General features: G+C 37.7%; 4 protein-coding genes across 4 annotated transcripts in view; 2 read left to right on the forward strand and 2 right to left on the reverse strand.

Moving 5' to 3' along the window:
- LOC145479860 (CDK2-associated and cullin domain-containing protein 1-like) overlaps window positions 1-6027 on the reverse strand; it is a 7861-nt gene extending 1834 nt beyond the window's left edge. The window contains exons 1-6 of the mRNA XM_081458332.1: window positions 5951-6027; window positions 5707-5830; window positions 3751-3853; window positions 2423-2518; window positions 1329-1425; window positions 764-853 (exon numbers count right to left, since the gene is read on the reverse strand). Coding sequence (XP_081314458.1) covers window positions 764-853; window positions 1329-1425; window positions 2423-2518; window positions 3751-3853; window positions 5707-5830; window positions 5951-5999 — 559 coding nt within the window. The 5' untranslated portion in view covers window positions 6000-6027. The remainder of the gene's footprint in view (window positions 1-763; window positions 854-1328; window positions 1426-2422; window positions 2519-3750; window positions 3854-5706; window positions 5831-5950) is intronic.
- Window positions 6028-6088: 61 nt separating this feature from the next.
- Window positions 6089-14396, forward strand: LOC145477920 (BRCA2 and CDKN1A-interacting protein-like). Its single transcript, XM_081455797.1, has 8 exons — window positions 6089-6286; window positions 8861-8935; window positions 9319-9399; window positions 10156-10278; window positions 10734-10918; window positions 11514-11541; window positions 11817-11969; window positions 12633-14396. The coding sequence occupies exons 1-8, from the start codon at window positions 6137-6139 to the stop codon at window positions 12804-12806; spliced, it is 969 nt and encodes a 322-aa protein (XP_081311923.1). The 5' UTR covers window positions 6089-6136; the 3' UTR covers window positions 12807-14396.
- A 106-nt stretch (window positions 14397-14502) lies between these two features.
- On the reverse strand, window positions 14503-16545 carry LOC145479866 (large ribosomal subunit protein uL24-like). Its single transcript, XM_081458340.1, has 2 exons — window positions 16062-16545; window positions 14503-14591 (listed from the first exon to the last, which is right to left on the reverse strand). Exon 1 carries the CDS (start codon window positions 16494-16496, stop codon window positions 16062-16064), a length of 435 nt encoding a protein of 144 aa, XP_081314466.1. The 5' UTR covers window positions 16497-16545; the 3' UTR covers window positions 14503-14591.
- A 57-nt stretch (window positions 16546-16602) lies between these two features.
- LOC145477872 (VPS10 domain-containing receptor SorCS1-like) overlaps window positions 16603-25078 on the forward strand; it is a 47577-nt gene continuing 39101 nt past the window's right edge. Inside the window, exons 1-3 of the mRNA XM_081455731.1 lie at window positions 16603-17013; window positions 18162-18241; window positions 22199-22298. Of these exons, the coding sequence (XP_081311857.1) occupies window positions 16651-17013; window positions 18162-18241; window positions 22199-22298 (543 nt within the window). The 5' untranslated portion in view covers window positions 16603-16650. The remainder of the gene's footprint in view (window positions 17014-18161; window positions 18242-22198; window positions 22299-25078) is intronic.

The following is a 25078-nucleotide window of genomic DNA, read 5'->3' on the forward strand; positions in this document are numbered from 1 at the left end:
AAGGGTGGCAAATAAGCCCCAAAAATTGAGCAAAAGGAAATCAGTTTAACTGTCATTTCTGTAAAACAAGTGCAAAATCAATGGGGTTTTTCTATTTTCCCTGTGTCACATCATTTTGGCAGCATGTTCAGTGTGAAACAAGTCAAACATGTCAAATATGTCACAGAAGATTTTCTCCTCGTGATTACAAATAAATTTAGACAAACTTTGGTTCATTCATTTCAGCTCAAGGGACCAGTGGGGTGAAATGGCTTATCATCTTTGGTGTCCTAGAGAATGTGAACCCCACTGGCCACATCTGCCAGCCAATTTGGGCCCTATCTTGGACCTCCTTTGCAAATTCCCTGCAACCCCCCTTGCCAGAGATATACAAGCAAAGAGTGAGTGCACTACTTGCAGTTCTAATCACAAAATTTAGAGAGTCGAAAAAGATCTCTTGAGTTCAGTTTGAAGCTGGGGATTTCAGTAAGGTAAAGTCTACAGAAGAGTCTAGCAGCCCACTGGGCTCCTATGGTTTCCATTCATGCACTTGAAACAACTAAGAGCATTTCTAGTCCCTGCCAAATGGGATGCTAAGTCCATTGCAGTGTTATCCCCAGCATTCAACACACTGGTACCCATTTGTACACCTGGGTGGAGAGAGGCACAGTGAGAGTTAAGTGTCTTGTCCCAGCCAGGGTTCAAAGTTGGACCACTTGATCTGAGTCCAGTGTACTAACCAGTCAACCACAACTTCCAGATTTCAGTAACACAGTATACAAACCTGGTTTCAGTGAGTAGAGTCCTTTGATAATGGACATCATGACCTGTGGGTCCACCCCAAATGGCCTGGACGACACCTGCTCGATCACTTCTGTAAAGGAACAAAGCTCTTTTGAGTAATTAACTGTCAAATTTTCCTCATAGAAATACCAGTCATGCAGCTGACAAAAGAAAAGAAACTGACTACATGTAACAATGTCTTCAAAGCCTTGTACTGGAGAAATGTTTGCAAACAATAACTTACAGTTATTATAGTAAAAAAAAAAAGCTTCTGAAAAAAAAAAAGGGATAGGTTTAGGCCAAATAGAGCACAGTTTTCAAAATTTCAGAGATGATTGAAATCCTACTTTTCAAGCTTGTAAATTTCCATGCAGAGAAAACAAGTTTTGTTTAAATTGAGTTGACCATTTATTTTGTTATGTTTCTAACAGGTGTCTGTTAATCATGTCTGTTAAGTCTCTGGGGCAGCTCAGGCAGCATATGCAAACTTAAAAAGAGGTTCTACATACTTTACAGAGAAATGATATATTGGTCAACCTGTGGGGTCAAAGAGCATTGAAACTTACCAAAGAGTAATGTATTGTCAGCAACAAGATTTGTGAAGAGTTTCCACAGTTCTGTCTTCAAATCAGTGTGAAGCTTTGGTGTAACATAAAATCGGTTCTGCAGGAAAATGTTTGGAAATAATAAAAAACAAAATTTTAATTGTTTTACTGATAGGAATGATTCATTTAGCACCTAGGGTGCCAAATGAATGTACTTTTGGTAGCTTAAAGTAGGGTGATTATTGGAGAGAAGGGAACTTATCAGGGACAGGGTTCTGTAATAAAAGCACATTACATGTATTTTTTAAATGTATATACCTGAAATTATGGGGTACCAACAATACTTGAATGAAAAACAACAGTAGGGGCTTTGATAGTCAGAACATTAAACATTACGTTCAGATAAGAAAGCAAATTTCATAATTCATTCATGCCATCATGTTTGTGTCTGGAATGTCACCATCACCACAGCATACTAAATGGAATAGGGGTGCCTATTGCAAATATGGCATTCAATAGTAGTGCTTATTAGAAAGGAGGAACTTAATGGAAGGAGGGTACTGAATCAAATCCTTACAGCAGGCTTTAACTGGTACAAAGGTACATAACAACTGCAGGTAGAATTCTGTTTCATTACCCTGCTAAAAATTTAATGCATGCCATGAAATATGGAATGTCATGTTGGTCAGGTTTATGAAATTTCAGAAAACATGCTGTAATGTCAGTTCTTGTTCACAATGGAATGATATGAGACAATGAAGATTGTACTAGAATGCAAACTGCTGTCTATTCCAATTTTACACACCCTTGGCTACAAAATGTGCTTCTCAAACTCATTAATAATTCATCATGTTTAGACAAAGGAAATCATGACCGTGACGATGTTTGGATATCTGATCTTTATTAGCATAGATTTTTACGATTTTCTTTCTCCATTTTCTCCTTAATTTAAATTTTGATTGAGAAGATATATCAAACACTCAAGACTCGTATTTTCAACTCTCTCTCAGTTTTTGGAAAAGTGGTCAAACACGGTTTTTCATGTTTGATATATCACTTCAACACTAAAGTATTTTCTACCTTCAGTTTGTCTATCTAGAAAGACCTGTCCTTACCATGTAGCTGAAGATGGCCACTATGCCACTAACTGCTTGAAAGAATTGTGCCATTGCAAAGTTAAACTTCTCAAGATAAGCTTCTGCTGGTGTCATCTAAGAATTCCAACAAGCAAAATAACACTGTAGATTTGGAACATTTTAAATTGTACACTTATAAGCGGATTTACTAGCAGTTTAACAGTAGGGCTCTGTTGTAGAAAAGGCCCTGATTGATAAGGGGACATTGAGAGTACAGGACTTGGGTATGGTAAGGGACACTGGTGGGTTACATAGGGACCTTTTGGGGTACTGGACCATGCTGGGATAGATCTTAGAGGACCTAGCTTTGTGAAGGGGCTCTAATCATAGAAAAACTTCTGGTACTATTATTGAAGAACTTTTTGCTTCTGAGATTTTCAGAGGGCACCTGTTTTTGGTTTTCCAAAGAGGGGAGCAACACACTTCTATTACACATGATCATGATGGTAAACACATCAGGTGATTCTATAATGGATTTCTGTTGATAGCAGATAACATGCTACATCAGTTGCTAAAAGAAACATGTTTTGATCAGTAAATAATTTCTCAGTTACAATTTGAGGTCGTCTGTTAGGTCTAGCCAACCTCTAAACCCTGGGTTAGATTAGTTGTCAGAAGAGAGAGCTCTTTTATTTTTGTTGCTATCTCTTTGTCAGTTTTTTCTCACTTGTTATTAACACATGTAGCTTTTGCTTGAAAAAAGAAAATACTGATATTTCAAATAAGATAATTGACCCTGGCCAGTGTCTCAATGAATGTAATGTAAAAGTGGCTTCACTTAGTTTCACAATATAAATATTTATTTTGAACAGCTAGTCATTTGGCAAATACTAATAAGTCTACTGTACTGTAAGTCATGGACTGCATTTTTTCCCATCAAATGAGGATCCATAACTTACAGTACTGAGCAAGAAGACGAGGTTAGTAATATATTTATTATATTTTTACTGTGTGTCTGCGGGATTCGGGAACAATAGTTATTTCTATTCGTGCAAAACTGTTTTAAATTTCTGATGAATGTTGAAAGCAAAACGACTCAATTTGAAATCGTTGTTAAGTGACTCTTAAGTCCTTAGCAGGTTTTAATATACAATTTCAGAAGTAAAAGAAAGTTTTAAACTTTTACTTGCTAAAAAAGTTAAGAACACTTGGCAATAAATCACGAAACATTTTGGCAAACAAAAGCAGCTTTAAATTTTAGCGGGCTGAACAGTAGAATACAGCCAGCTAACTTGACCAATCACAGTGCATGTACTAACTGAGAGATATAATTATAATGTTGATTACACTTGTAAACAGTTATTTACCTGTAGTTCTTCTGCAACACGTTTGAGATAGGAAGTTACAAGTTCAATAAGGTTGCAGTACATTTTATCGGCATATTGTTGGCACACACACTTGTACACAGTGCTAAGTAGTCAAGAAAGCAAAATGCAGTTAAATGCAATTTAATGGAGTTAACAACAAAAAGCACTTGCATTCCCCTGGTAGTCAGTGGTGTCGACAAATATGTGTATGTGTCAGAATTCCAGGTGCTCATGGATTGTAGCCTGGCGTATGCACAGGAGGCGTTTTCTGGCATTTTTTGTAGTGCGGCAGCTCATTGCTCAGGCAGTTCCCCTCCCACCCCTTTCCCTCCCTCTTTCCACTGTTCCAACAGTGTGATGGGTGCCTGTTCCTCTTACTGTGTAGGAGCTCATGGCTGGGTTGCCAGGATTTGCCAGCCATGGTAGCAGTCTTCATCTAGGAGCTGACTGCCAATAGTGGACACTCCTGGATGTCTCAGGCACCCAACCTCCATTTTAGCGATGCAGTTGTTAAATAAAAATATTTACCAGTAAAGAAAAAATGTGTAAACAAAGTCTGCTTCACAGCCTTGTTTATTTACTCTAAGACTGAGATCCAAGATCTAAATATTGATTTTCCTAAACTCAGTAACAATTACTATCCCTCAGTGTTGTGCTGCTCTGTGTCTGGTTATACTTACAGATGGTAACAGGGGTCAGTAGGAACCAGGAGGACAATGGAGTATTTCTGGGAAGGCAAACTTAAGCTTATTTCTCTTGTGCCATGAGAATGCGTCACTGAATTATGACGCATGCTCATTTTGCACGTATACGTCAGATGTTCTTTTGGCTTACTACCCACTCCTCCCTGGCAAACATCTGCTAAGACATAGTTAATAGAGGGGAATGGTTATAAAACCTTGTTGTAATGTTTTTGTTCGCTTTTTCGGCCTTGATCATGCACAAAACACAATAGTTGTTTGCTCTGTAATGAGGAACTAACAAATAGTGTAAGAGCTCAAAACAAAAGATTATGCACGGTTGTGGACCTTCCAACAAATAACTTGGCCTCTTTGTGTGCTCCTTTGATGTTTGCCGGGCTTCATAACCATTCCCCTTCAAAAACTATGGCTAAGACAAACCATGGATTGGTTTGCTTTGGCAAAGTTTTTAAAAACATGCACAGCTGTTAAACAACATTAGTTCATTGCATGCAATAAATTGGGCCATTCCATTTAATACCCCCACCCCCTATTGAGGAGCTTTGAACTGTACCTCCCCAGAAAAGTAATGGCCCATTGAGATCACTTATGACTAGGCTTTTGTATATTATGCTTTTATTTTCCCACTAAAATGCTCCACCTTAATGTTCCATTTTCCCCACTAAAATGCTCGGTCTCTGCCTAAAAAGTCATTAAAATACTCGGTTAATGCTCATACATGTAGGGTTTCTTAAATTTTAATAATTTTAACGTTTTGACACAACTAACAGCTCAGGGTGCTTAAAAAAAAAAAAAAAACTCATGTGTAGTATAACGCAACGTTTTAAATAGTTTTAATACACCAAAAAGATAATTCTCTGAATGATCTTTTAATTTGATTTGACTGCTGCTGACCTCTCCTCAGTCTCCACTCAGCTGTATTAGGGTGGCATTTTGAATTTTTTTCAATTTCAAATTAAGTCCTCATTTTCTCGTAAAAATAAATTTTATTTTATTTTCTGGACGTGGGAAACAATTAATTTTCCGAGAAAATGCCACTAAAATGCTCGAATATAATGCTTAATGCTTTTGCCTCACTAAAATGCTCAAAAAATGCTAGCATAATGTACAAAAGCCTACTTATGACGATATGTATGAAAAAACACACCACTGAAGAAAAACAGTTGTCACGAAATAATATACCCTTGGAAACTTTAATAAATAAAGTTAAATATAAATTACTTATTGAGATCTATGAGTCGGGGTTGTAGCTTACCTGTACATTTCTTCGTACGAAATCGGAATAAATTCGCCAGGATTCTGTTGTAATATTAATTTAATTGCACCTTCTAGCTTCGGCCAATGAAGAGAAGCATAATCTTCATCATTTACAGACGTAACTACGGCAAAAACAAAAAAAAAAAGACACAAACTTAAGTTGATAATTAAGGAAAAAGTAAAAACAAAATGGGCTTCCGACATTATTTAGCGCTTTTTTGCCACTTTCTGTACTGTTTTACCTCTTGATAGTCTGAGTTGCGGGCTTTCTACAACACCCTCAGCGGTCATGTTGACAGACTTTTCCAAACCTTCCAAAATATGCTTTTACAAGCATGACAATCTTTTCGGCTGCAGCTCAACTGTCGCCCGCCATTTTGTTCTTTCTACTTTTGGAGTGAGGAATGGGGCGAGCGAGATAATTCAAGATGGCGGATTCGGATTCTGACGAGGCAGAAAGTCAAGCATTGCAAAAAGGCGAGAAAAGGAGGCAAGATAATAGCGATCAAGAAAGCAACGATGACTCATCTTCAGAGGCAAATACAGACGCATCTGATGAAAGCTTTGACGAGAATATGGTGCGAATTTATTACTCTTATAGACTTGTTCGATCTCCGTGTTCTTGTGCGGTTTCCATGAAGCTAACGGAAAAACACGTGCACTTGCATTGGAGCTGATTTGAGGATTGCAGATGATTGCAGATTTTACGTGTTTGCTTGCACACACATGCATTCACATTTACCTCAATTCACACGTGGAGGCAATGGTGTAGCTATGCTCATTAAGCTTTAATATCAATTTTGCAATACGGTAACCGCGGGTTTCGCCCATAACGAGTTTCGCCCATGAGGCGCTTCGCCCAGAACGAGAATGGTTTCGCCCAGCCAAACTCGATTCGTCCAGACCGAGACTCAGATATTATTCAGAATTCGCCCAGAACGAGAATGGTTTCGCCCAGACAGACACAGTCGCCCAGACGAATTTTGTTTTCTGTTCATACGTGGGAAAACTCCCAGGCCTCTAATTTCCTTTTCCATACCGCACGCTTTGTCGGAGTAAGCTATTCCACGCGCGCGCACTCATGAACTATACTAGTTTTAATCTCATTTCAAAATATATGTTGCCATTACCTATGTCAGAAATACAATCTTTAAAAACTCTCGATTCCTCTCTTTAGTATTCGCGAATCCGTATTCGTAACTTATCTTTCGTGTACGTTTCAACAGTGAAAGTGATAACTTGTTCGTTTCAACAGTGAAAGTGATAACTTGTTCGTTTCAACAGTGAAAGTGATAACTTGTTCGTTTCAACAGTGAAAGTGATAACTTGTTCGTTTCAACAGTGAAAGTGATAACGTGTTCGTTTCAAAACCTTCATTCTGTGCATACGCACGTTTAGGTTGACGTTTTTTGAGTTAGATTGTAGACGTTTTACTTCTGGGCGAAACCATTCACGTTCTGGGCGAAACGATGTGGGCGAAACTTGTTATGGGCAAAACTCGCTATAACCTGCAATACATATGATGTGGCACTACATACATTGGAAAGCTCAACATATCCTTAGAAAATGCGGTTAAAAAGGTGGGCGGGGGTGGGTGGGCTCAAGAGCTATGCTCATTGGGACGTTCCATTTTTTATCTGCACCCCCCTATGGAAGAGTAGATTCTGACACTTTAGTTTTTGTTGTCGGAACCTTTGGAGTTTGCATCCGAGGGGTTTAAAATTTTGTTGGCTTCTTTGAATAAATATTCCGACAGGCACTGTGTCAGACGTTGCCTTCCATAGGGGGTGTGTGGATAAAAAATGGAATGTCTCATTAAGCTTAATAGAAATTTTGCAATACATATGGAACTACATAAGCTTACATTAGAAAGCTCAACATATCTTTAGAAAATGCGGTTGACACGGTAGGCGAGGGTGGGAGGGCTCAAAAGCCAAAAATGATAAAGAAAAGTATGAAGTTAAACAGGACGGGTGGTGACACAGGCAGCCCAAGCTCACGATGTGAGGAGCTATTAATTTTTGTATCTTTATGCGAATGTTCAGTAAAACGTGACATATACGGCTGACAAATGGGAATGCACAGTTCTCAATGCGATTTTTTAAAATCAAATTTGGTCTTTTAACTGTCCACTTTTTGGTAGCAAAGAAGTTATAACATTATTTGAAGTAAGTTTTCTGTATGATGGTGCTGACAGATCGTGTTTTAACAGTGGAGCAAAGAACATTGCCTGTTGAGAACTGTGCGCTTCCTTTCCCTGGTCAGTGTCAATTTGTTCGCCCGGCATTCAGCTCTGGCTATGAATGTGTCCATGGTGGGTCCTGACAGCATAATTACTGGCTCTGGATGGCTAGCTGGGTAAGATTCAGAGCTTTGTAGGGTACGCTATGGAGATGAACTTGGCTTTGAATTCAGCTGAAAGGGGGCATTTAACCCGCAAATATTATTCTGCGTAGGAATTGGGGTGGTTGGCATGCTTTCAACTGTTTTTTTTCTTTTTTTCACTTCAAGTGGCAGGCAACCCAGAATATAGTGTCAAGCCTGTACTTCTTCCTAGAGTGGAAAACCCAAAATCCATAACTCACTTAAAAAGCTTCAAATCAAACTGAGAAGTGAGATGACAATAGAAAAGACAACAAGGCATTGATGTGAGTCAATTTTATTGCCAAAATATCACAATTTCAGCTATAATGTCGATTACCATTTTCCCCATACAAATCTTTGTAAATTCAAACCGTTGTAACACAATACCTCCATATGCTGCAAGGCAAGAGCCATGTTTTGCCTATTCAAACTTGGTCTTTATTTAATGGTACATGTTGGCTGTATATGCCACATTTTGCTAAATATTCTCATAAGATAACAAAAATAATTTATAACTCCTCACATCTGAGCTTGGACCACCTGTGGTGGGGTGTATATGCGTGCATGTGGATGGGGGGAGGGCTGAAACTGAAAACCCATCCATGGGGAGAACTAGAAAGGGATGTACACAAAGTTCATTATTGATGTGAAGAATCAACGAATCCCGTTGAAGCCCTGATTTTTTCAGGCTTCTTCTTTCCAATTGCTTAAATTGGAAAATTCACTGCGATGATCATTCTTCACTTCCAAAGTTCAATATTGTTCATTCCCTTTTATTATTGTTGCAGGAGATTCCTGTGGAATTTGAAGCATTTCCTCCAACAGAAGAAGACTTCAGCGGCATAAGGTGTCTCTTACAGCAGGTGAGCTAATTTAATGCTAGACAGTTCCTGGACTTGGCTTCATGGTCAGTGTGCTCAACTCCAGATCAAGTGGCTTGGTTTCAAGCCCTGGCCGTGGACATGTGACTTTACTGATGAAATCAAATGCAGGTCTATGTAGAATGTGTTGTGTTTTTGGCCAAGACACTTTACTCTCACAATGCCTCTCTCCACCCAGGTGTGTAAATGGGTACCAGTAATTTTAATGCTACAGTGGTATTACACTGTGAAATTAACAACATTGGTAAACATGCTAGGTTTGAGTATATCTCATCAATGATTATCATTATTAATATTAATTATATATTAAATTATTTGGGATGAGCTGACTGTATGACTGTCTTATGACTTATATTACTGTATAGCTATTCTTAAAGAATGCAGTGGATCTATCGAAGCTAAGTGATCTCATCATTTCACAGCCTGAGGTGTCAACTGTGATTAAGGTATGCCATTGAATATTAAGTAGCTTGTGCCCCATAATTAAATGAATGTAGGAAATGCAGTGGTCTAATAGCTAGCCAGTGTACTGGACTCTGGATGAAGTGGTCCAGGTTTGAGCCTTGGACAAGGTTGTTGTTTTAAATTCTTGGGAAGACACTTGACTCTTGTAGTGCCTCTCTCCAACCAAGTGTAAGTGGGTACTGGTGAATTTAGGAGTCAGGTTTTTCTTTGAGTATCAGATACTATTTAACAATTAGATTATGAGCTTGAGATTTCTATGAGGTGATAGTTGATGGGGCCAAAGCTAGGCAGAATCAACTATCACCTCATAGAAATCGAGAGTGGATAATCTAATTGTTTAAGGCTTACTATTACCCATTTGCATCAAAATTTTTCTCCAAATCTTTGGGAAAGTGAAAAAAAAAAAGGCGCCATTTCCTAGATGACCTCCAGCCACTGCACACTAATGGCTGATAGTGTTCAATGGCTCAGCCAATCAGATTACAGCATTTGCATTAGTATACTAGTACAATTCTACTAAAGTAAGTAATTAATAATAATTATTATTAATAATAATTTATTAGTAGTAAATAACAAAAATGACATGATCAATATTGTGAAGTAATAATTACATATTGATTCTGGCGATAATTTTGTTGAAAAAATACATTAGATTAAAAATAATTACTTGGATTAAAAAAAAAAATTCTAAGTTGTCAAAGATAATTTTGCTGATTATTTATCCTGTCATTGTAAAGGTTGTGAATAATGAAGATGATGATGAAAACAATGGTGAAAGTAAAACTAATGATGATGATGATGATGAGTCAGAAGAGGACGTCTTTGGAGTAACAACAGTGGTGAACCTTAGAAAACATCAGGTTAGAAACCTTTAAATAGTCTAGTCTTAAATTTTAAGCTTTCTTAATAGGTGGGCTGAATTATTTTAGTTTATGGCTTACATATTTAGTCACTATATACACTGTAGAAGATTAAATAACTACTTACCGGTATTTATTAATTATTGACTGAGAGTGAGGTCTTTACAGGAAAATCTCAAACTGAGACTTTGTGTATTGACCTTGCAATCACTCAGTCAATAAGGCAAGGCCGAGGTTTGAGATTTTTTAGTAAAGACCAAATATTTGAGGTTAATAAGTTGTTTATTGTATCAGATGGCTTTCTGCTTTGTCTTTGCAGGCCCATAATCAGCCTGTGAGCATTATGGGAGAATAATGCCCTAGAATTAGCCAATAAGAGTGGGTCTTATATCAGCTACAAACACAAGCCATGTAATAAGAAATGCAAAATGACTTTTCTGTTTTTATTTATACAGGATAATGATGCCGTTAGGCAGCTAAAGAAATTGTTGGTTGATAAATGTCGGGAGTTTACTTCCAAAGAAAACACTGCAGAATTTACAGAGGTGATGGAAGGACTGCATTCGGTGGGATTTCTCATCAGTGAACGTTTTATTAATATTCCACCGCAGATTGCAGTACCTGTTTACAAAACATTAAGGTATGTCAAACAACAAGGTATGTTCTTGTCAAACATTCTTGATACTAGTGAAAGTGTAAATGCAGCAGAGCTTTATGTTGTGACCGCTGGGGCTGCCAATACAACCAAATTTTTTTCACTGGCAACTAACTTTTCACACTTTTCACTGATTGAAATACTTTTGCTGGTGACTAAATCTGGAAACTTAGGGACCAGTTGGCCCAAAGGTTTTTCCCTGAAAGTCGAGCACTGTGTGGTGTTTATTGTATGTAGCTGTATCATGGCTACATGACTGCTTCAAGGAATAGGTGTCAACCTATGACAGACCTTATGGAGCTCATTATAAGAAAACTAGAATGGCAATGGCAATGAGAATGCCATCCCTCCAAAAAAGCAGTGAATTCTTGTGGGTAGACTAGAATATGTGCAATTATTATATAAATCTTCAACTGGTAGATTTCTTGGCCATCCTCCATGAAACATCAATGTGAAATGATGGTCGGAGTTCTATGTATTTTGGAGAATGATTTTTAATACCCAATTGACAATTGATTGTCTGTATTTCCATTTGGATTGAAAGCTGGTATTGAAAGATTCCTCCTTTTCTTTCCTTTAGATCTGAACTAAAGAAGATCCACAAAAAGGTATCACGAGTTTTGTTCCATGTACTTACCCTTTACGTATATACACGATTCATGGACTGTTTGTATGAGAGGTGCTCCCTTGTCGGAGCTTACGAATGTGATGTAATCATGTTAAATGACTGAATGAGTAGCCAGGGTTCAGGACTCATGATCAGTGTCACATTTGATTTACATTTATTTACAATATGGGAGCTGAGATGGTGGTGCATTGCTGGGCGAGGGACTTCATAAAAGACAACTTATGAATTTGACATGGTGCTCTTTCCACATTTTAGGGACAGGACATGCCTCTTTCCTATTTTGTAATAATATGCAAGACATACAAAGACATTGAGACAAAAACACAGAAAAAGGTTAAGAAGGCTAAGACCAAGGATTCAATGAGTGCACTGAATTTTATTAATGTTGAGGATGAAGTGTTTCTAAAGGTAAGGATGCAAGCTCTTAATGATCAAGATTAATTAACTAATAATAATAATTATTATTAGAAGTAATTCTGTCGACTGAAAAACACAACCTGCTGAACAAAGAGCTAACAAAAATCAAAGTACCATAATTTTTAAAGCACTTTTTGGGGTAGAGGGGGGATTAAACATGATCAGCAAGGAATAATGGAAAAGCAGCAAATATTTAAGATTATTTTCCAGCAATTGATAATTAAGCTGTTTCTGAACAATTAGTTAGTCAAAATGAGTCATCATGCAAAGCTTTCATGAAAATGTGTTTTACTTGCAAGTTCATTTTCGTACAGATTGAACCATTTTCATTCAAGAAAGGGGGCATGGACTTGTTTTGAAACATGTATGACATAATACCTATTCTGACATTAATTGTGCTAATTTTCTATGACAAAATCTTTAAGTGATGTACATCCCACCTAATGGAGGAGTGGTAAATTATAAGGCATGTGAATGCCAACTTAACAGATCAGACTTACCAATGGCTTATTGTAATGCCATGAGTTGAAATATTGAACTAAAAAGATTAAAAGAACCGATCTGGTTAAAAAGTTTGAATAATGGACTTTTTAGCATCCATGTCGTTAAATGCCTCCCTTGTACTAATAGATAAGTGTTTTCTTTTGTTTTCAGGAAAGTGAACTATTGTTCAGTTACACAGCCAGCACAGACTCTGATGAAACTCTTGTAGCAGGCAGATGGACTTCTGATGATTCTGAATTAAAGCCTTATAGAACTGTCTTAGTGCTTTCTGCTGACAAATTTGATAAGGCACTAGAAGGCATAAATACTTTGCTTGCACAGTAAAGGACTTGGAGTACCAGTAATTTATGGATATCTGCTGAGAGGGACTGTTTAAATCATCAGGTCTTCATCAATGGCGTGGTGCACTTATTTATAGGTAGTGCGAGCTCTTTTTAGTCAAATTAGCTCCTCATCCAGATTTTACAAATGATTATGTATCACTGATGACAATTTTCACACCCCCTGGATCCCTGCGCTTGTGTCACAGACAGTATACGTCACTGTGTTTAGGGGATTTTGACTTGTGCAGCTATACTGCTGCTAGCCTGCAAACACAGACGGATTTCCAGCTTTTGTTTTTGGTGATGTGAAACAAAAGCGGTAAATCCGTCTGTGTTCACAGGCTAACCTTCTAGAGCAAACAGCAGAAAATAATAAGTTATATGTATACACACTGGAATTGTTCCAATGGTTCAACTTGGATGAATTGTAGTCTTGTATGTGTTTCTTACATGGAATGGGCCAAGGAAACCAAGCTGAGTGATCTTCCTCTATACATAGATTGTGCTGGCCAAAAGCTAAACTTTAATTGTACGTGGTATGTACAGTACTTTTCACAGTTTTACAGCTGGCAAAATGTTGTACAATGAAGTATCACAGTTGTCATTGCTTTGGTTCACTTTTCTTCTGACCTGACATCCGTTCAAGACAGATGCTTTCTCCCTTTTAGGGCTGCTTCATACAAGCCCCATTTACTGGGCTGGCCCTGGCAGTTACTGAAATTTTGTCCCACCATTTCCTTTGTAAAAATTTGATGTTCTCATATGAGGTGGGCCTGCCCGGTTACCAAGATCTTGGTTTCTACAACCAAACTTTGTGGCTCATTTTGGTTTTGTTTCTTCAAGTTAACCGTGCCAAAATTTTCCTTTTGAACAAACAACAAAATTTAATCCTGGCATCTGAGCAAGCCCGGTTACTGGGCTCATATGAGGTCCAGTTGAAAAAGTTTTGCATGGCTGTGAGAAGCAGTTTTCTTCCTGCTGAAAAAGTTAATGAAACCTCTGCCCGTCAAATCAGAAAACTTTTAACTGCATCCTACAGGGGTAACAAACAAATTTGTTTCTCTTTGCTTGGCTTTTTCTTCTAGCCTGCGAGCAGACTTGCTAGTGGGTTGTAGGGTGCAAAAATGGCAGAATGCAGGCAAGCGGACTCTATTCCAACCCTATTCCCCATTAGGTAGCATCTACTGTTAGCCTTAGGTGTCCTGCAAGGCATGATGAGGGATGAGATGAGACTGTTGACCCCCCAACAACCAAAAAACAAACCTTATTTTAACAGTACCCATACTGGTAAATCTCCACAGGGAAAAGTTTAAGAGAAATTAACTAAGTTTCCTTTTCTAACTTGCACTCTATAGGGAGGGTGTTCACAAATGCTCTAGGGAGGCACCTTAATGAGAGGAAATCAACAAAATTTCTACCATTTCTCAATATTCTTCAGGTCACATGAGGATGGTTGACTGGAAAGGTAAAATTCACTTGACTTCCTCCTGAAGGTTATACACCAAATGGGAAATATATACCCAAGCTTACCCTATGTTTTCTTCATTACATGTAGTTACTTTGATGAGACAATACCGGTACATAATGCAGTCCCTTGTAGTTTGTTTTCACAATAGATAGTAGAAATAAGCAAACACCAAAGTAATCTTGAGATCTCTGAAACCACTTATGCTGTACATGCATTTACAAAAACAAGACAACACACTCTTCCTTTAGTCTCAAAAGATTTTATTGAGGTTTATTCAAGAGGTTAATCTTCTGGCTTAAAGCATTTCTCCAGAGCCACCTGCAAATGGTAAGGATGAAAAATAATTAGTTGACTATTACATGAGTGGTTAAAAGAGATTTGTAGAAGCAAGACAGGACAAGGGGACATTCCATTTGTATCTGCAACCCCTACGAGAGGCAGATTCTGACAGCCTAGGTTTTTACTGTTGGCACCTTCGATGTTTGCAACCAAGGGGTTCAAACTTTTATCGGCTCCTTTGAAAATATTTTCTGACAGGCCTTGTGCAAGAGGTTGCTCTCCATGAGGTGTGGTGAAGACCCGGGGGCAGTGGGGGGAAAATAGGTCAATTTTAATATCCCGTTCTATAAATTTAGTAAATTTCAATATAGCCCGCTGTTTTGAAAAGTTGTATTCCTTATTTGGTTGACCTATACATCCAGATACGATGGTGCTGCTTCTACAGAAGTCAGCAACCTTGTTGGAAGATAACGCTGTGATCGGCAATTTCTTGGGAACTTTTACTGAAATGTTTGTCTGCGATGAGAAGTTCTATTGATTAATTTGCTCAATCGAGTGAACTAAGTAAAGAAAATCTGAATAAAATGTTTTCAAAACTAGGTTCTCAAAATACAATGGTGAAATAGTATATTCTAACAAATTTTACATGTATTACATTAAATGCTGCACTCTCTTGTTTGCATTTCTTCAGTCTTGAGATCAGGCCAAACAAAGTGTACTGTGCACAACACAGGGTGCAACAGTTTGATTTGTTCATTAAGGTAGTTTTTGTATGCAAATTCTCTATGAATAATTTCAAATGGCTCCTGATAATTTAATGAGCTTTTGAATAATCAAAATATTATACCCCATACTAGGAAATGTCTCAGAAATGGATACCTCATTCTAGACCAGGAGTCACAAAATCACGACCGCATTGGGCAGCACATACCTGTATGGGTGTTGTGGGGGAGTAACCCATCCCCCACCCCCTGGGCTGCAGATACGAAAACAGGAATGTCAGAAGACAGATCATGCATCATGACAAACTATCTGTAATGCCGAACTAAGAATTGAACTTCACCAAGGCGATTAATCTGCCTGCATTATAAAAATGGCCATCGGACATTATGGGTGTACATGATTGTACATCTCAGTACAAAGAGCGGCACAAGACGGAATTCTGCAGTGCTAGTATTAACAAATTGATGTCTGTTTTTCATGCACCTGTCTTGTTTTTGATCAAGAATTTCATCATAACATTGTCAAAGTAGCTGCCATAGCTGTGGATCCACGAGGCGATAACCTAAACGCATGAAACAGGAGACTGAAAAATCTGCACCCCCATTGTAAAATGAGCCATTCTTAGGATTCATTTTATAACCCAGTGTTTAATGTATAAAGGACTCTCCACTGTCTTTAATTAAAAGACAAGGAAAAGTTCTTGGTACATTACCTGCATAACCTAATAAGTAAAATTATACTTGGAACTATCGGTATTTACACATTTAGAGATATTATCTTTCTTACTTATTCTGTTGACATGGCTTGAACCTCTTCCTCTGTGTGCTTTCCCTTCTCGGCCAACTTAGATCGGTTCTTCCTCTCGAGAATCTTCTTACGATCTTTGTCCAGCTTCAATTTCACAATCTCCACTTTGCTTGGGTGAATTCCCACACTAACTGTAGCTCCATTAGCCTTCTCCCTCTGGATTCTTTCAATGTGGATGACCCATTTCTTGCGGTAAACTTGAATCACTTTGCCAACTTGTTGGCTCTTATAATGACCACGTGTGACTTGGACCTCATCATCTTTTCTGATGGGCATGGAACGAACGTTGTACTTCTGGCGCAGTTCTTTGGAGAGAGGCGAGCTCATAAGCTTTCTCCTCACACTCGAAGGTGCGGTAAAATGGGCTTTTCGGTTTTTTCTCCTCGAGGAAGTCACTTGGCTGTTAAGCTTCATCTTGAAGGCCGACCATGCATTCGAAGCAGGAGCAAAAGAAAGATTTCGGCTAGAGGGGGACTCTATAAATCCAATAACAATCATTATATGATACCCTAAAACCGCTGAGCATAAACAGTGCGGAGCTCAAGCAATGCAGCAAAACTAGTCACAAATGCAAAAATATCAGTCCAATATGGAGTCTTGCTGGCAGGTTGGACACATCTTGTGTCGTTTCTTGCTAACTTTGACGTTGTTAGCCATAATAACTTGCGATGCGTTCCGTCTACGTGACCTCAAAAACACAGTACAGCATATTCCGTTGAAAAGAGTGACTCGGGAAGGTGTATTTCGATACCTTGGAGGAGCCGACCCACACTTTGACAAGGAACTAAAAGAACTGCATGAATTTAGAGTTCGGCGAAGCGCGGAAGGTTCGCTACGTGTCCACAATCACACCAAAATAACGGAAGAATTCGAACTCGAAGGAGATAACCACACCGTGGCTTTCTTACATTGGGCAGGGAAAAATAGTTCCGTAAGTTCTTATGTTTTCGTCGAAATTAAAAGCTCACTCTGTTTTTTTTTTGCTTAGTCATGAGCTTATTTGATTGTTTATAAACTTGCCTTTTCGTCTGTTTCTAAATTGTGCTGTGCGATTTTAACATATAAGCTTACATGCGTATACGTTGCTAGTAATCTTGAAAGCGAAACTTAAACAATAAGCTTATATATTATTGCAAACGTGCTCGCATTATGGAAGGTAAGTTTTTGTTTACAAGACTGCGAGTTTCTCATTCCTTCTGACGGAAATAATTCTCTAAAATATTTGCTTGTTTTATTTAATTTAAGAACAAAGAAGTTAAATACGATCGGCTGTGAAAAGCAAAGTTTTTATTTATGGTCTTTAATGGGCATATTTGTCACATGCCAACGACAATGAAACATGATCTTTGTTTGCAAGCGTTATTTTTTATGGCCCTCAAGGTTTTTTTGTTATCGTGTGGACCATTCGTTTTCGTGACATGTTTGCATTTAAGAAATAGAAAGCATTTGCCGTGTTTCTATTAAGTTTTAGCATAAATCTACTAGCGTTCTATCATGAATGCTGTTCTCTGATTGGCTACGCTACTTACTATCTATTCTGTGATAGATAGTGAGTAGCGTAGCAGTGTGTGCTTGTTGATATATAAAATGACGACTGCTTCTTGGCATGTTCAAAGTGCCTGTGAAGAGGATTTAGATAAAGTTTTGAATGACTAGCAGATTTATGCTAAATAGAAACAATTAGATTATTCGCTCTAGATTTCTATGTTTCTATTCTAATGCGTAGAAACATGAGTGTAGGAAATTTTGGGGGAACAAGAAATGCTCTGGGCACATGAGGCTATAGACTTGTGTTCTGACAGCTCTTTTGAGTTTTCCCAAACTGTCACAAGTATTTCTATAACTCAATAGAAACACTAAGAAATGTTTTCTATCTTTTTTTAGCCCAAAGAAAATAATGAACAACAACTTTTCTGTTCTTCATGCATTTATAGCAATATGATTTTTCCCCAATCAGTGTGCATATTTTCTTTGGGCAGTTTCCTAAAACATGTTTATATGTTTGCATTGTCATGGTATTTTTCATGAAAGTCTGTTACAATAGGAAGGGAATGTGACAATACTGTCTCTTATTTCCAGGTGATCTATATATACACTTGCGGGAAGGTGAATCAAACTGAAAGTGAACATGTCCTTTGTGAAAATGCATACTTCTGGAGGTTGGTTTTCATTTAGCCTGTGTAGAGCCTGTTCTCCTAAACTCTAAACGATGGACATCTGTGTGTTACTGTTGATAATTGTGATCACTGAATAATATTATTCATGCATTAAAACCATTTCAGGCATATTACATGGGGAGAAAACAAAGGAAATTGCCCTCTGAATGTGATTTTTGCACAAGATAGTTAATAGCCTAGTTTGCTATGTTCACAAGTAAAACAGATGACTCGCAAAATAATGTCATTGCCAAAAGAAATTTTGGTTATGAATAATAAAGGTTAATGCATTGAACCTAATTCATTAGACAAAATGCACAGGTAAAACTTTCGCATCAAGGGTGCATTAAAAACGTATGTGCGATGTTCCCTTATCTCTAAGTGGCACTGTACATGTACCTCTTTTGATCTGACTTTCAAACTTCAAAATAATTTTAACTAGAATTATCCTTAATGTAAATCTCACTGTCTCACATAATGTTACAAATTTCAGTTACTCTCGAGATATTTGTCAGCATGACTAATAGATTGTTTTCATGCAATGTCATCAAATTCCAAAATCCAAAACTAAAGAGCCGCAAAAATTTTTATCCTCATAAGGCATAAGGGGATCTAAATCTATATCTGGTTACAACTTTTCAGCTCAATAGCGTGCTTGGTTTGGAAACCAGCGCTGTTTGAAGTTCAGAGTTATGACAGTGCGTGACATACCGCTCCGATCGTGTAAAAAAATATATATACACTTCTGTAGTGATTTTTAGCCTTTTTAGTAGTTAAAGTATTAGGAAAAGTGCTTGTGTAAATGTTTGTTGGTTCAGTTCAGATAATCAGTCGCCTTGATAGCCAAAGTAAGTTCCAGATGGTTGCACTATTTTCTGGCTGCCATGTTGGTGGAGCACAGAGCTCCACCAACATTGTGGCTCCATACTGGGCTCTGTAAATTTGCACAAAACATTTTGATGAATATCTGAAGTTTGGGAAAACGCAGAGACCCAAAACTTGGAGAAGTGTCTTCTTTACCTGTCTCCTATAATAATAAAATTTCTTGACTTAATGCACTGAATAGTTTTCGATTTATTTTTTTGTTGTGTGACAGTGAAAACCATCTATACAATGTAAAACACTTAGTTGAATGTTGCACTGTATTAATTAAACCGCAAATGATCAATGGACAAATCAGGTTGTTTTCCTCACATTCCAGAAAAAAAAAATCAAATCATGTGGCCTTGATCGTGATTATCATTGGTAAAACACAGAATCCTCTCTCTCCTATTTTTCTTGAGCTCCGAGTGGTTGGCTATAGACTGGCTATTTTCTTGCTAGGTGTATAAAGAATTACACGATATATGGTCAAGATGGCTGGATATTGGCCAAGTTCTTTTTTGCGTGTTTATGGAGCGAGATGGAGTCAAGGTTCATAAACACACCAATAAAAATTTATTATTAGGCTTCTGCTTTGGCTTTGGGGAAATCTTTCTTGTGGGATATCGCGTGTCATCCCGAGTGGGCAAGATACATGTAGTGCTATCTCGCCCTCTCGGGTAGCCAATCATAGCACAGGATTTGGTTCAATTTGCCCGCTCACGGAGCTAGCCCAGTGTTTCCACCAGACCCCGCCATTGTGGGAATCCCGCGTTGCCATCAGAGTTGGCTCTCAGAAAAATGAACAAAGGGCCAATTTGGCCCTTTCTTTTTACAAGGCTGCAGGTTTCACACCAGCATAGTATTTTAAAAACCATCCCAGGGCTTGAAATTGCGACCGACATAGTTGCCAATGCAACCAACATTTCATCCTTGGCAACAAAAAATTCTGGTTGAGTTGCAAGCCCTAGGATTTCACGGTAACAATCGTCTCCAGTACCCTGTCGTTACCGTGATTCAGAGATACAGTAACTTAACCAAAAAATTGTTTGCCTCGGAGATCTTCAGCCTTGCCGAACAAAATTGATTAATTTTTGATAAACGTTTTTTCCTGTTGTAATTCTCAAGAAGTGGAGTAATTTCTTTGATTAGCACTCCAGTTACATATGAAGCTAAAACATTGATTTGCGTCACCCATCCTGCGTCTTGTATCCATCCCAAAGTCCATCGCATGGTATGTGCAACAGTGTTTTGGCCAGAAAATTTTACTTGATGGCCAAAGTGGTCCCTGAATACTATTTTTAGGGGCCAGTGTTTTAGGAAAGAGGCCAATAAATAATAAATGGTAAAAAATAGTTGCCAAATGCAAATTCTTGGTCGCCAGATACTAGTATGAAGGATCTGTGCATTACAAGAGAACAATCTATAGGCATACGTGATGTAGTCAATGATCAAGGGCTCACAATACTTTACAGGGTAATTTCAAACACGGTCAGTTTTCCGATGTAAGAGAATCAATACAGCAAAGCAAAAGTATAGACTGACTTCTCTTCTTATATTGAATGTTTTAGAAGCAAAGATCTTTCGATATGGTTTTCTAGAAGGACATTATTTGTGAGAAAATAACGGTTATTGATAGTCAACACAAAGAAATGTAGTCACCATCATTGCAACTAAACCAGAATTTTTGGTCACCAAGGATGAAATGTTAGATGCACTGCTGACCGTATCAGTCGCAATTTGGAACCCTGGGATGGCTTTTAAAATACTCTGCCTGTGTTAAGCCTGAAGCCTTGTAAAATGAAAGGGCCAAATTGGCCCTTTTTTGCTTTTTCTGGGGGCCATCTCTGATTGCAACGCGGGATTCCCGCAATGGCGCAGTCTGGTGGAAACACTGTGCAATGCAGTCTGGAAAGGATCTAAGAAAGCAGACAAATGGCTGATATAGGGCGAACCAGCTTCATCCCAGCAATTTGTTTACATGGCATATACTGCAAGGAAGAAGTACAAAAGTTTGTCTTTGTATAATTAAAAAAACATTCAGCAAGAGGTAATTTTGTACTGATTTTGAAACTGTTTTCCTGTTTCGGAGAACATCACGTTGTTTTTAAACGTAAGCTTACTAGCCAAGATCCATGCCACTGAGTAGATGTTAGCTCATATATATATACATGTAATAGTGTTTGTTTCATATGATTGATACTATTTTCATTTTCATTTATTTGTGTCTAAATCAAGGGTGTGATTTTTTCACAAAAATTTCCCATCACTGATTATTTCCCACAATCACTGGACACGGAACCGAAAATGTGTTACTGATGAAATTTGAAATCCTAGGGCTTGGAGTCGTCATAGTGGCGACTGCATTTCTCTGTTTTGACGATCAATGACTGTTATTTTCTCACACATTATGTCCTTCTAGAAAACATGTCAGAAGTCAATCCATCCTTTTGCTTTGCTGCATTGATTCTCTCACATCGGAGAACCTCCAAATGGCATTGCAAACCCTTGATCATTGACTATGTCATTTATGCCTATGGATTGTTCTCATGTTATGCACAGATCCTTCATACTAGTATCTGGCGACCAAAATTTGCATGTGGTGACTATTTTTAATGATTATTATTTATTGAGCCCTTTCCTAAAAAATTGACCTCCTAAAAAAGATCTACAGGGGCCATTTTGGCCCTCAAGTAAAATTTTCTGGCTGGAACACTCCTAGCTGTAATAAATTTAACAATTATTGACATCAGTGTTTCATGTGTCTGGCCTGTTATTGATCAGAAATTTCGTCGTAACATTGTCAAAGTACATGTAGCTCTGAATCCACGAGGCGATAGCTGAGTGGATCCACAGACTACTTATTTTGACAACATCTTGTGCAAATACATGTATGTAAAGATCTGGGCAGAACTTATTAGTAGCCAGGAGTATGCATGTAAGTTATGGGAAGTGGGAGGCTTAGACCTCTCTGTTTCCCCCTCTTCTCAGCTCAGTGAACTGTACAGACTTCCATTTAACTGGTTTGTGTACTTCACTCACCGGTAAAGAACTTGTTTGCATGTTGATTTACGACTGATTGAACTTTTCTCCTTGCAGATCAACTGACTATGGAAGCACTTTTCATCGTGAAGATTATAAATTCGAAGGCTCAAAGACCATTAACAATGTGGATTTCTGCCTTAGCAACCATAGAAAGGTAATAGGTAATTGTTTATTTCTCATTGCCTACATGTAGCTAGAGAGTGTTTTTTAATCTGATCACATCACATGGTGAAGGGAAAACCCTAAACTAAAATCCCTATCTTTAACTTTAAGTTCTCACCCCACAAAGTCCAGAGTTGTAAGTAAAGGATACACTTTTTTATTGTTTCCAGCTTGCTTCTGGTTAATATGTTACAGAATGATCTAATTATAATACACTTGAGAAAATTAGTTGATTGTGATTGGCTCAGGGCCAAGTGGAGGCCATTGTTTTTTATGTAAGGTAGTATTAAGCTCACATACAGTGCTGGAAATAACAGTCGGTCATCATACATTGTTTGACCAAATTTTGATTTGTCCAGCCAATTTCACATTATGATCGGACATAATGTGTGAACATTATTTTCGCCAACACATTTTGACTTCTTCCTTTGAAGTTATTGACCATCTATAAGTTGGCTAGATACATTGTTAAAGGGCTCGAAATTGCGACTGATACAGTCACCGATGCAGCTAACATTTCATCTTTGGTGACCAAAAATTCTGGTTTAGTTGCCATAATGGCGACTACATTTCTCTGTGTTGACGATTAATAATGGTTATTTTCTCAGACATCATGTCCTTCCAGAAATACATATTGAAAGATCTTTGCTTCTAAATTATTCAACGTAGAAAAAGAAATCAGTCCATCCTTTTGCTTTCGCACACAGAAAAACTTCCAAATGGCTGAGTGGTTTGAAATCACCCTATAATGCATTGCAAACCCTTAAGCATTGAGTACGTTATGTTTGCCTAAGGATTGTGTCTCTTGTAATGCATGGATCCTTCATACGCCTTCATAATTGTGTTAGCAGACATAAGCTATGTATGCAAAATAAGTGGCCAAAAAAGCCTTGGAAATTTTTTCTTTACAGATGTTATGCATAGAGTCCTTATCCGAATAAAATTCCTACTTGATTTTCATCACTTGGTCGCCAAGTGGCTCCTCAAGAATTTTTTTAATTTTGAGCCCTGAACTGTGACAGTTTGAGCCATATTTGATAGGCAACTCAAAAACAGAAGTGTTCATTGTTCCTGTTCTTGCCAAATAAAGTACTCTTTAGAAATCGCCTTATAACTCCCCCCCCCCCCCCCCAAAGCCCCATTATATGCATTGCAATATGCTGTTAGGAGTTCATGTACATGTATGTACCCTAGGCCTAGAGTAAACTTTGGTAGTATATAAAGCTACATGTAGGTTTATATAAAACTATTAATTATTTATTTATGTAAAACTAGGTTTATATAAAACTAGTAGTATGTAAAACTAGGTTTGCTTGAATAACATATACAGAATAAGTGAGGGATCAATGGAGTCATCTAGTAGATAAATTCATCTAGTTAATCATAAATGATTATTTAGTACTAAATCAAATGTAAATGCCCTCTGATAGCTTGTGATAAAAAACAGAAATTTTGCAAAATTTTTGGGGCAGATTATGCGATAAGAACGGGTTGTTATGCGATGAATTAAGGAAATTATGTGATTTTCCCCAAGCTATTTTAAGTTTTTTTGATGTGGTTTGGGAAGAGGAAAACCACTTTTGGGTTGCTCCAAAGACAATTTGAACTTATGTGTATTTTAGGAACAATAATATGAACATCTATAGATGCGTATACCTATAGAGGATATTACATGCCCACATGTGGATACGAATTTTATCTTCAAGTGTTCAACTGGATGCGCGAATGAGTGAGATATTGAGTTGAGCACAACAAGACAAAATTCGTATCCACAAACAGGCATGTAATATTCTGTTTATTACATAAACACACTAATGATGACCATTGACCATTTTCGGAAGATTTCTGACCACTTTCCGAAGATTTGCGAAGATTTTCCAAAATTGTTCTGAAGGCCAGACGAACGCTTCCGAACATTTTCCAAACATTGCCAAAGATTGCCGAAGATGACCAAAGTAGATCCAAAGATGTTTTGATCATACATCAGCAAATTTAAGTGTAGTTAAAGGGACAAAAGAAAAATGATATAAAAAAGGAATGATATCTTCACAGTGTGAATGATAAAAATAGTAATTATCTTCACTGTGTGGGATGAAGATATGATTTTTTAGGAAAAGGGAAAATCCTGGTATTTCACTGGTGTTTATATAATAAATTGGAATAAAAAAAGACTTGACGTGCTTGTCCACCACAGACTTCTGAAGATAATTGATTACAACAACAAACAAAACATCTTCAGCCTATCATCCAAGTGGAAGGGGTATTTTCTTCAATCTTTTGTAGATACATTTGGTAGAAGGTGCGATTCAGTCTTTTCAGTCCAAGAAACAGCGGGTGTTTTCAGTACAAACTTATCCAAGAGCAGCGTATGTTTTATTTCATAGTCCACAAAAGAAACTACATTTTTCGTCAAAATAAACAACGCTTTGATCATTAGTTGTCGTTATATGTACCAACAATTCTGATTGACCAAAGCAAAGAAAGGGATTGTTTGCATTACACCAGTAGGCAATTCTTTGAGAATGAAAACTAGTACCAGTCCCTGGATGTCCAAAAAATGCCTTGAACTTTGATTGTTTACAAAATCAAAGATTGTAGAAGATATTTTTCAAGACTTTTTCAAAGGGAAATCATCTTGAAATGACAAGTAGATGCAGGATTTTTCCAGATAAAATGTTTACTAATGGTTTATTTTGTTAAAATTACACTATTTTTCATGAATTATGCGATTTTTCATGAATAGTGTGATCGGATGTGATTTGAGGTCCATTG

This window comes from Orbicella franksi, chromosome 2 (assembly GCF_964199315.1).
Source record: "Orbicella franksi chromosome 2, jaOrbFran1.1, whole genome shotgun sequence".
Lineage (NCBI taxonomy): Eukaryota > Metazoa > Cnidaria > Anthozoa > Scleractinia > Merulinidae > Orbicella > Orbicella franksi.

Excerpts from the sequence above, each read along its gene's own strand:
- LOC145479866 (XM_081458340.1), bottom strand. The coding sequence starts at position 16,496 with ATGAAGCTTAACAGCCAAGTGACTTCCTCGAGGAGAAAAAACCGAAAA.
- LOC145477920 (XM_081455797.1), top strand. The coding sequence starts at position 6,137 with ATGGCGGATTCGGATTCTGACGAGGCAGAAAGTCAAGCATTGCAAAAA. Across the intron at positions 10,919-11,513 it reads CCTGTTTACAAAACATTAAG|ATCTGAACTAAAGAAGATCC; the intron begins GTATGTCAAACA and ends TCTTTCCTTTAG. Across the intron at positions 11,970-12,632 it reads AGGATGAAGTGTTTCTAAAG|GAAAGTGAACTATTGTTCAG; the intron begins GTAAGGATGCAA and ends TTTTGTTTTCAG.